The sequence below is a fragment of the Danio aesculapii genome, chromosome 23 (assembly GCF_903798145.1).
Source record: "Danio aesculapii chromosome 23, fDanAes4.1, whole genome shotgun sequence".
In the NCBI taxonomy this organism is placed as follows: Eukaryota; Metazoa; Chordata; class Actinopteri; order Cypriniformes; family Danionidae; genus Danio; species Danio aesculapii.
The window spans coordinates 44,152,163-44,164,434 of NC_079457.1; the positions used below are offsets into that span (position 1 = coordinate 44,152,163).

Consider the following 12,272-nt stretch of genomic DNA (forward strand, 5'->3'; position numbering starts at 1 on the left):
GATTTATCTTAGGAAGCTGACTACCTGGATATACTGAATGAGCAAGTTACTCCATCAAGTGATTCTTCATTGGGTTTAAATTGTGAAAAAAGAGCATACAACATCCTTTTCACTGGTGAATTGAGTCCAGATGTTGCAGAAACATACTGAAAATAAGCCACAGCCAATTCATTCAATTAACTAATCAATTCACCTTCATTTGTGTAGCGCTTTTACAATGTGAATTGTGTCAAAGCAGCTTCACATAGAAGATTATAGTCAATTGAAACAGTGTTAGTTCAGTTTTCAGAGTTTGAGTTCAGTTTAGTTCAGTTCAGTGTGGTTTAATACTCACTACTGAGAGTCCAAACACTAAAGAGCAAATCCATTGATGCGCGAAAGTGAAGAATTAAAAAACCTCGAGAGAAACCAGGCTTAGTCTCCTATGGCCAAATGTCTTGTGCAGAGCTGCAGTCTAGGTGCCGGAGGATGGAGAAGCTGGACTCATCTGTCCCTGGATGCGCTCCACTCCTCCATGACCACCACAGCAGCTGCTCAGGATACGGCCTGGTCCAGGATTATGGAAACCTTGGGATCATCTCGTCGCTGTTCTTGGATCGCATCAGTGGCGCTGCATAGTCTCTGAGGGCCTCGGGATGAGTATCTCCTGGTGGAAATAGAGAATAAAGAGAATAATTAGCGTAGCTGCTGTTCATAGTGTATATAATCGAGATGCAATTGAGCACATTCATGTATCATACTGTTATGTGATGCATTGAGTGAATGCTTTACTAAAAAGATAGGTCTTTAATCTAGTTTTGATCTGCGTGTAGTTTTGAAATGCATGACGTAATCAAAGCTAAAAGTAGTCCAATGAAGTATTACAGTGTTTACACAATAATGAAAACTGTCATTATTTACTCACCATCCACTTCGTCCAAACATAAATACTTTTCTTCCATTGAACACAAAAGTAGAACAGTTGATGGTCAGTTGAAGGTCAGGGTGATCACCGTGGATTAGACACTTGCACTCCCACCCCAAGTGCAATGTGGGACAAGATTTGATGAATGAATGCGGGCGCGGGTGGTAACGTCCTTGTGTATGTGCCGGTTGCAGAAGAATACAATTATTCGTGGGACTCAATGGAAGAATCTTACAATTAATTCACTAGAAACAAATACTCTGTTATTTATCTACTGCACAAAAGTGACAAGAATAACTCAAATAAAATAAACAACAATTTACAAGCAATTGTAGGCCTACATTTTTTAGTTAATTCAGTTTTTTATTTAGCAAAATATTGAAAATTGGCCTGCTTTTCTTTATTGAGAAATAAGGATAACTTACGTTGGACATTGCTGAAGGCGCACGTTTTGAAAGGGTATTAGGCTAAATAATTTTCTGATTAACCACATTAGAATCAACTGTTAATGATTATTTTGCTTCGTTCAAAATTGTTAGACTATTTAGAACTGTTCTGACTGTATTTCTAAAAGCTTTTTATTATTTAATTTAATTAAACTCAAATAAAACGAAACATATTTGTTTATTTTATTATAAAAGTGAAACAAGTGAAACAAATAACAGAAAAGCAGGAAGAAGCAGTGAAAATAAAACTACTTGTATGTTTACCTGCAACCTTTTGTGAGCGGGAGCAGGATAAAACTTGAATACTGTGGGTGAGAGTGGGATAAAAATAATATATTTTTTTTGCGAGAGCGGGACTGAGGGTGCTTTCACACTTGATTCGATTGCCTAGTGCGAACACAAGTTCGATTGTCCCCCTTGCCACCTTCTCAGCTGGTTTTCTGTCCAAACTGTCTTTTTTCCTTCTGAACACCAGTACGATTGTGTCATCGAGCTGCTGTTTTGTGTACAGCTGCTGTTAGGTGACAGCCACAAAAGCAAAGGCGCCAAAATGTAAAAACGTATGTACATCACGGTCGTTCTGCTTTTACTGAATCTTTTGGTTTTGTTACAAAACCAAAACACAGATAATCACTTGCATTTATCTGCAACAAGAAATATAAAAACATTCAAAACATCACGCAATGTCTGCAGAATTTATTTTTGGAAGAGACAAGCAGACATCATCAGTGTTTGCACAGGGTCAGTCCTGCTTGTCGCCAAGGTAGATGATACACAGACATACACACACATGAATGAACATTATGAAAACCAAAGTTGGTTGTACAGTTGGTTGTTCACTTCCGTTATTTGGCATGACTGCATTCATATCAGAGGTAAAAAGTACCAGAGTTCATGCAAACTGTACCTCAGACCACCAATCGAGGCTGACAGGAGTACGGTTTGTGTAAACCTGAGTTCAGAGAAGACACTGTTCACACTAGCTAAACGTACCGAACTCTGATATCAAACGAACCGTGTCCAAATCGAATTTGGACCCACCGCGTGTGGTCCAAAAGTGCTAGTGTGAAAGTACCCTGAATCTCTGCAGGAGGACTGAAAAATCTGGCCCGTGCAGGTCTCTAACCTGGAGGGTAAAGTCAGTCTGCATGTGCAAAAGTGCCTTCTTTTAGAGTCTGTAAGTAGGGACTTACAGAGTGCCCAAACACATGACCATACAAGCTTTTTAAAATCTTATTGATCTTATTAAGCCCTGAATGGCTTAGCTTGCCAGTATTTGAAGGAGCTCCTGGTGTATTACAGCCCCTCACGTCCGCTACGCTCAATAAATTCTGGGCAACTAATTATTTCTAGAATATCAAAATTGTTCTAAACTCTGGCCTTCCTTAAGCTTTCACATAAAAAACAAATGCATAACTGTGAAGTCCAAATCCTCTGAAGGATTGTGAAGATGGATTAATCAGGGCAACTAGACTCTGAAACACTTACCAAAATACGCTGTCATTTGAATTGTTAGTTCGTTAGTTTCTTCTTATCCTGTGGTTCACATAATCGTGGATCCGGCCCGCATGCAGAACAGAAGGCATTCATGGTCATGGATGAATCAAAAGCACAAACCTGTTTCCTGCAGAGACCCCAGCGACAGACGAATCTCTGCATTGATCCTGTCAGCTAGTCTGAACACCTGCCCGGAGATGATGGATACTCATTGTTCTCAAGCCCTGTGATGTCCAGGCTGTGCTCTACCCTTTACATTCGCCCTTTACGCCACCCTGGTTGAGTCTGCTTTTCCCAAGGTTTGTTCTCCAACAACTCTCCTGCCTGCCTGACTTGCTGGGATGTTCCACAATCTGAAATACGGCTTTTTATTCTCTTCAACTATGTTAAGCTGCTTTGGCACAATCTACATTCTTAAAAGCGCTACAGAAATAAAGATGAATGACGTGGAGCCTGGCACACAGTGCACTGTTAGCTTTAGCAGCCAGAGATGATGTCAGCTTACAGGTTTATAGAGGAGCTATGGACAATTTCTCCAGATGAAGGCATTATGATGGGAAGAAATGGTCTCTTTACCTGGGAATATATCCCAACACTGATGTCACTGAGCCCTGGGGTGGATCACGATTCGCATACTCAGATCCTTCTGTATTTAAACTGATGCAGCTCCGCTGAGGACAGAACACAGCGCAGGAATCAGCAGAGGAGATCTGCGAAGGAGAGTCACGATCTGAACAGTACAGGCTGTACAGGCATAAATCATCTACAAACACTGCCTCAATGTGCTCCGAGCTCAAACTAGAGAGGCAGCAAATGATAGTGGCTTTTTTAAGAGCACAGGAAACCACCATATTCAGAAACACACAGACAGAAAGGCAGAGTATAAAAACAGCTTGAATACGCAGTGTAAAAGTCTCTCTCTCTCTCTCTTTTGAGGTACAAAGCACTTACCTGATCCTCTTCAAAGTGAAAATCTGAATCTGATGGATGTTATATCCCTGCAGAATCCACTCGTCAATGTCCACTGTCTAGTTTTCTTATTACTTATAGGTGACTGGTCTCATAAGTGGATCCCCTAGTTCAGAAATAATATCATAGTCACTGACAGAATGGTGCGCAGGCTATTTTGAACTTACCTTTATTAAAATGGAGTCAAAGACACCCGCAAAATACTTGACATCACAAAATAGATCTAAAATTGTATAAGACTGAATTGCATCTTACTAATAAACAGTTCAATGGTAGCTCAATACTAACTGAATCATGAAGCTCTTTCGTGTATATAGCGATTGAAGACGATCACTCTTTAAGGGAAACATGATCCCAGATGCATGAAAATAAAGGTTTCTTTACTTCCTGTTGTCAAAGTGCATCTGTTGCTGATTTGCAAACTGAAAAAGGTTCCTTCATTTCCGAGACCATCCTCAATTACAGTATAGTCTACATCTAGTTTATCAGTCACAACCTTTAAAAATGACAAAATAGCAGCACAAAGCGATTGTATTTGGCCTTTAGAAGACGGGCAGCTTCATGGAGGTGAGCGTGCAGGAGCTGATGTCTTCACTCTGGGACGCTCTGTGCAGCGAGGGTTCAGAGGCGCTGCGGTTGATTTTGGGAAGCGAGTGTTGCAGCAGCTCAATGGAAGACAGAATCTGTGGACACAGATGAGGCAAAGATGCCCAATCAAATGAGTGCTCTTACCAGTGGCACTCACACTCAGATTTTCTCACTTAAATTTTACAGACACTTTATGAATGGTTTTTAATTCAGCTTTTGACAAAGTTTTTTTTTTTTTTTTAAACAGTTGTTGGGAATATTTGGCTAGGCAATTCAGCTCAAACAAATCAAATAACACCAAACAAAGTTCATTGTGCAGCATTAAAATGTGCAGCAATGCCAATACTACAAGACATTATCTGTGTGCAGACTACATGAATTTCAATATTCATATTGACCTTATTCTGTGATGAGGAAGTTCACTCATTTTTTCGATTGTTTTAAAACTTCTGATTCAGTCGCCTATGGGAGAAATGACTAGGAATAATAAATGGCAGGAAACGGTCAAACTACTTGCTCTTCAAACAAGTGTGTTCATGACTATAAATAAAAAGTAGAATAATATAATAGGAAAATATCAGTTTGCAACATTAAGCAGCTGCTTTTATCACCTGAAATTCAAAGGAAGCGAATGAGACAGGAAGTCTTGAGCCAAAAAGATTCCAATGGCTGTGCAGTATGTTATAAACAGGGATACACATAACTTTTTTGGTCCACTTCTCAAAGGAGAAGCTGGAGATATTCCTCAGCCTTCATGAGGAGAAAACAGAACCGTGGAAAATAATTGGGACATAGCTTCAGAAACATATTCCTTAAATGAGTCTTTAGTGTTTAGATTGACATTTTGTGGCCTGGTCAGAGTTTGGTGGTTATAGCCAGGGGTGCACATAACTGGTATAGAGGGCTACATGTGCAATTAAAATAAAAATTGCAGACCCTTTTGTGGACCAGTGCTGTTGGTATTTCAGTTACTGCAAACTCAAAGATTTCCCCATGCTGCATCATTGGTAAGATAATTATATATCAGTGGTAGGGAACCTATGGCTCACAAGCCACATGTGGCTCTTTCACCAAAAACGTGTGGCTCTCCAGCTGTCTCCCTTTTAAACCGTCATTAGAAATCAGTTTCCTATTGAAAATAGAATTACGATTACCTTTTCATTGAATTTTTTGACAGCAAAGTGACTAAAAACTTAGCTTACAATAAAAGGACCTTTTAACCAATGCATGTGTGTAGTGCTGTGAATAAAATGTAATCGCAACACCAATAAAGGGCAAACGCGTACGTGTGGTTACCATAGAAATACAAGTCATTTTCCTTTTATTTTCTTAATAATAGTAATTAAATTTTTGTTCTTTAAAACTAGCCAAAATTAATATAATAACAATAATATATGTTCTTTAAAACTAGCCAAAATTATTGCTGCATACTTTATTTTGTATAATATGAAGTAACTGTGTCATTTTTATAATAGTAAGATGTTTGTTTATTTTAAAATATGTTGCTTTTCAGAAAAAAAGAAAGTTTATTTACCAGAATTTAAATAAATTGTCCTTTCTTCAATCATGGACTGGCTCAACATGTGATGCTTCATATTTGTTTATTTTGAACATAAATAAAGGTTTTATTTAAACTTGTATTATTTAAAGAAGTAGTATACATTGGGGTGTATATATACCTCAATGGCTCTTTGAAAAAAAATTAGTTGCCAAAAATTTTAGAAATGGCTCTTTGCTGAAAAAAGGTTCCCGACCCCTGATATATATATATATATATATATAGACTGTACTTATAAGAGCATACTTTAGACATTTGTATACAGCTTGTGGTGGAATTACAAAAAGCAGCATGGGAAAAACAGCATATACTGATGGTATGTGTAGGTTATCAGACTTTGCAAACAGAAAATTATCAACACTGACAAACCCCACATCAGGTTTGGTCTGTTTTTTCTCCAGTATATATATTTTAATTATCAATAAATGTTCACACATTACAATTCATTAGTTGATGTTAATTAATGTACTGTACTAACCACTAAATGACTATAAAACTAACATGAACTAATTCAACCTTATTGTAAAGTGTTACCCAATAAATCACATGAAGCTATTCTAGTAGACTGCCTAATCAAAATTATGAACCAAAAATTAAGCAAGGGGCATTAAACTAGATATAACTGTTTACAGATTGAAGAAAACACAATAAATAATTCAAAATGTATAGTTATTCAAAGCACATGATATATCTATTGCAATCGAAAATAATCGATGAAGGCAACACTTATGTTAAGATGATTTTTGAGTGGTTTCAGCATGATATATTTAGTTCCAAATACAAAATTAGAAACGTTGTGATGGTACTTGTTCTGATTTGATATAATGAACTAAATTCCCTGAGAAGTAATGCATAGTCCCAACCTGTTCAAACAAAACAAACACACCTGGGGGAAAAGAGGCCTCTCGTCCTTGGACTTTTTGATACAGTCAACCACCAGTCTCTTCATGGCTTTAGGACATCTCTTATACAGTTTACTGAGGTCTGGAGACAGATATCCTCGACCTACCATGAAAATGATCTGCAAAAAAACAGTAAATACAGAACAAAATGAAAAAGCTTAAACACATAAACACTTTTATATAATCATATTATATATTGTTATTATTATACTCATAATACTCAACATTATTACCTCATTAAGATTAAGATTACTTTTGTTTTTTTTTCGATTCGCTACAGAACAAGCCACGGTTGTCCAACGACTTGCTTAATTAACCTAACTTAACCTAATTAAAAGCTTTTAATCTGAAAAAAAAGAAAAAGAAAAAGCTTTTAATCTGAATACTAGTGTCTTGTTAAATATTATGGACTGTCACTGCAAAGACAAATTAAATGAATTATTAGAAATTCTGTTAATAATTGTTCAAACTGTTTATGTTTATATTAATTATGCTGAAAAAACGTGCTGGAAAAAATCAGTTAAAAGCATTTGGGAAATATTTGAAAAAAGAATTTAGATTTCACAGGAGGGCAAATGAATTTGAACTGTACATCATGCCAGCTTGATTTTACATGGATTCAAATGTCTGGACACTATTATTTTTAATACTGTATGTGACAAACTGTCCAGATGATAGTATCTAGACTCCTCTATGTTAGATTTAGTACTGTACCAAAACTAACTCCATCTGGGCAGGGGTGAGGGAGTGAGCCCATTGCATGTTCTGGAGTCTTGATTAGTTTACATGTCTAAATTTAGTCCAGAGGCTCAGTAGAGGCCAGACTGGGAGATATCCTGTATGCATGCTCACAAATGAATGCATAGTCATGCTAGACGAACCATTCAATTCTTGGCTAGTGAAAGGATATTAAAGAGAACCTATTACATCCTTTTAACAGAATGTGAAATAAGTCTTTGATGGGTGTGTGTGTGTGTGTGCGTGCGTGTGTGTGTGTGTGTGTGAAGTTTGACCTCAAAATTGACCACAAATGATGTTTTATAACTCTTATAACAGAAATAGCATCCCTTCAGTGCTCCAATCCACTGCTTTAACTGCAATATATTAGTAGACTAATGTAGTTGATAGTGAATGAGGGTATGGGGGTGAGGTTTAGCTCCTAATTCAACACACCTGAACCAATAAATGGTCATTTTAATAAATCTTTGCGTCAAATTACAAAAAATGAGTTACCGCTTGTGCGAGGTGTTTCTAACATATACATGAATATATACATATACATACACACACATATATATATATATATATATATATATATATATATATATATATATATATATATATATATATATATATATATATATATATATATACACACATATATATATATATATATATATATATATATATATATATAAATATAAATATATATATATAGATCCTGAATTAGTTTATTACACTTAATCCTACAATTAGACGGTCTATTATGTTTTCTTTGTGTACTTAAATAAAGTGTTTAACCAATTATTTTTATTTACATAATTTGAGTTAACTTCAGAGATCTTAAAATGATCGTTACGATATAATAATGATATAATGACTGAAGTGGGAAATCGTATTTGTGAAATTCAATAGGTGGCGATAATGCTCCTATAAGGAGTTAGTTACCATATATGGTTTGCCTAGATCGTGTGCGCTAGATTGTGTGTGCCTGAAACGTGTGTGGTCCTGCGGGTCTGCAGCTGGATATATCTCCCTCTGGCAGCCGTCAACAGTCTCACACATTTTTTTTTTACTTTTTCTGAATGTCTTGATAACACCATCATAGTTTTTCTTTTATTTTTATTGAACAATTAATAATGTAAAAAATTATTTGTTGTACTCTCCCATTCACCGCACTCTGAGTTTACACAGCTATGACGCCTTCCGCTCATGAAAAACACGGATATTGTGTTATAAAATGGGATTGTTTATGTTTTTACTATAATAAGTTCTTTATTATACATCAAAAAAATGATACCGTTAATTTAATACGGTTTGGTATATTTAACTTCAGCCCACAGCCCTCAATCAAGTCTGGTTTTTGGCCTTTTATAAAAAAAAAAATTGGGCATCCCTGGTTTAGGGCATTCCATTTAAACCCATTCAGATGTTCCACCAGTAGCGGACACTTTTTAGACTAATTAATGAAGTAGATCCGAGTCAACTAGTCAAAGTGAAGTTAGCGAGTGAAGGGCAAAAAAAATTAGACACTTCTACAAATGGCTACAAATTTCAGATACAGGCCCGGCCTTCCCCATGCCTGTTATAGGTTTCTTTCACATCCCTTTAAGCTTTGTTTGTGTTACCTGATCTCGGTTCCCTATTTGTGAGTAGGGCAGCTCCCCTGTCATTAACTCAAACAGCACAATGCCATATGAATACACATCTGATTGGAAACTGTAGGGGTTGTTGTCCTGCATTCGGATCACCTCAGGTGCCTGACGAGGAAAAAGCATGCTGTAGTAATGTAATGCAACTTCAAAATCCGAACGAAGCAGGAAAAATAAGGTTAACTGTGCTGACCATCCATAAAATAGATCCTGAAGGTTGTTCCACCTGTTGAGAACCACTCCACCTGGCCTTCACAGTAGCCAGTCCAAAATCTCCAATCTTCACTGTCAGGCCTTCATGTAAGAAGATGTCTGCACTCGAGTTAAAGTCTGTATGAAAGCTTGAACAATATGAGCTGCTTCAATCAAGAACAGCTCGGTAGGTCAGGAAGGTGAAAGCGGTCACATATTTTCCTGAAGACCCATTCATACTGCATGCAGTGTTGGGTGTTATTAGTTTATTTATTTATTAATAGTTACTTATAACGTACTTGCCTTCAAAACTGTACATTATTTAACAATTCTTTATAAATCGATTGAGAGAAGCAGAGTAAAAGAGTAGTATTTGTTGTTATACAAAAATATTTTGAAGAATAATTATATTTTTTTAATAAAAGGTTACATTAATCAAGATGATTGCACATGGATAAGAAAAAAAGTCCGAAATTGGTTCATGATAATACATGGTATAATTACATATACTATAATTACAGCATAGTAATTGTGTATTACTACAAAAAAAATAGTATATATATATATATATATATATATATATATATATATATACTCACCGGCCACTTTATTAGGTACACCTGTCCAGCTGCTTGTTAACGCAAATTTCTAATCAGCCAATCACATGGCAGCAACTCAATGCATTTAAGCATGTAGACATGGTCAGGTGCAGTTCAAACCGAGCACCAGAAGGGGGAAGAAAGGTGATTTAAGTAACTTTGAACGTGGCATGGTTGTTGGTGCCAGATGGCCTGGTCTGAGTATTTCAGAAACTGCTTATCTACTGGGATTTTCATGCACAACCATCTCTAGGGTTTACAGAGAATGGTTAAAAAAAGAGAAAATATCCAGTGAGCGGCAGTTCTGTGGGCGAAAATGCCTTGTTGATGACAGAGGAGAATGGCCAGACTGGTTCGAGCTGATAGAAAAGCAACAGAAACTCAAATAACCACTCGTTACAACCGAGGTATGCAGAAGAGCATCTCTGAATGCACAACATGTCAAACCTTGAGTCGGATCGGCTACAGCAGCAGAAGACCACACCATGTGCCACTCCTGTCAGCTAAGATCAGAAAATAGAAGCTACAATTCGCATAGGCTCACCAAAATTTGGATTGGAAGTAAAATTAGATGATTGGAAAAACGTTGCCTGGTCTGATGAGTCTCGATTTCTTCAAATCATCTCAGACTGGTTTCTTGAACAAGACAATGAGTTCACTGTACTCAAATGGCCTCCACAATCACCAGATCCCAATCCAATAAAGCACCGACAAATCTGCAGCAACTGCGTGATGCTATCATGTCAATATGGAGCAAAATCTCTGAGGAATATTTCCAGTATCTTGTTGAATCTATGCCACGAAGGATTAAGGCAGTTCTGAAGGCAAAAAGGCCTGCTACTAATAAGGTGTACCTAATAAAGTGGCCGGTGAGTGTATATGTGTGTGTATATATGTTCATATATATTCATATTACATGTATATAACATTCAGCATTCAATTCTATGCTAAAAACAGAAAATTGCAGCAAGGCGGCAGAAAATGTGTAAAGCAGGCATTGCGATTATGTAAAGTGCTTGGCTCTTGGTTTTGTGTGCAGTATGCATCAGGTGCTTCAGGAGTGGTCGATGAGCACTAAAGACTAAATGTAGCTAAACTATCCCATTACTAAAACCATCCCATCTGCCTTTAGGTCAAAAAGAAAAAAAAAAAACGAAAGAGTTCCATCTCAAGGATACTGTTGGATTTCATATCACGGTGGATGATGTTTTTCGCATGTAGATAGCTGGAAGGAAGCAAACATGATAAATTGTTGTTAAGAGATTTACAGTTAAAATTACCACATTCATGGAAAACAAATCCATCATTCACAGTAGGGCTGGGCGATATGACAAAAATCTCGACATAATCACCACATAAGTCATTTCATATCCTGACCCATACTGTAATACTAAAATACTATATACTGTACTATATACTGTAAAATACTGTAATATAAACAGTTGAAGTCAGAATTATTCGCCCCCCTTTGATTTTTTTCTCTTTTTTAAATATTTCCCAAATGATATATAAGGAAATTTTCACAGTATCTCTGATAATATTTTTTCTTCTGGAGAAAGTCTTATTTGTTTTATTTCGTCTAAAGTGAAAGCAGTTTTTAATTTTTTAAACACCATTTTAAGGACAAAATTATTAGCCCCTTCAAACTATTTATTTTTTCCAATAGTCTACAGAACAAACCATCGTCATACTATAACTTGCCTAATTACCCTAACCTGCCTAGTTAACCTAATTAACCTAGTTAAGCCTTTAAATGTCACTTTAAGTGTCTTAAAAATATCTAGTCAAATATTATTTACTGTCATTATGGCAAAGATAAAATAAATCAGTTATTAGAAATGAGTTATTAAAACTGTTTTGTTTAGAAATGTGTTGAAAAAAAATCTTCTCTCCATTAAACAGAAATTAGGGGCAAAATAAACAGGGGGGCTAATAATTCTGACTTCAACTGTATATAACATGACCATATTTAAAGGTTTCAGTTTATTTTAAAGTTTTGTTTAAAATTTACTTATGTGATCACCTCTCACAAAAAATTTAGAAATATGATATATTAATACAATATAATGCCTTTTTTAAAGAGCCCCTGTAATGGGTTTTTAAGAATGACCTTCCATGTAGTGTGTAACACAGCTCTAAGTAAAGTGAAATATCCAGCTAAGGCTTAAATTTGAAAGTGCACAGTGTTTAAAACTATCGATTCATTTATAAAAGAGTTGAATCATAGTGCTTCAAATGAACCGTC

General features: G+C 36.2%; 1 protein-coding gene across 5 annotated transcripts in view; it reads right to left on the reverse strand.

Annotated features, from left to right (window-relative positions):
* Positions 1-1,907: 1,907 nt before the first annotated feature.
* raf1a (Raf-1 proto-oncogene, serine/threonine kinase a) overlaps positions 1,908-12,272 on the reverse strand; it is a 49,295-nt gene continuing 38,930 nt past the window's right edge. The window contains exons 13-17 of one of the 5 annotated variants that reach the window (XM_056449879.1): positions 11,206-11,252; positions 9,430-9,548; positions 9,213-9,344; positions 6,849-6,983; positions 1,908-4,499 (exon numbers count right to left, since the gene is read on the reverse strand). In XM_056449879.1, coding sequence (XP_056305854.1) covers positions 4,359-4,499; positions 6,849-6,983; positions 9,213-9,344; positions 9,430-9,548; positions 11,206-11,252 — 574 coding nt within the window. In that variant the 3' untranslated portion in view covers positions 1,908-4,358. The remainder of the gene's footprint in view (positions 4,500-6,848; positions 6,984-9,212; positions 9,345-9,429; positions 9,549-11,205; positions 11,253-12,272) is intronic. The other 4 variants (XM_056449875.1, XM_056449876.1, XM_056449877.1 and 1 more) reach the window with 4 other exon arrangements.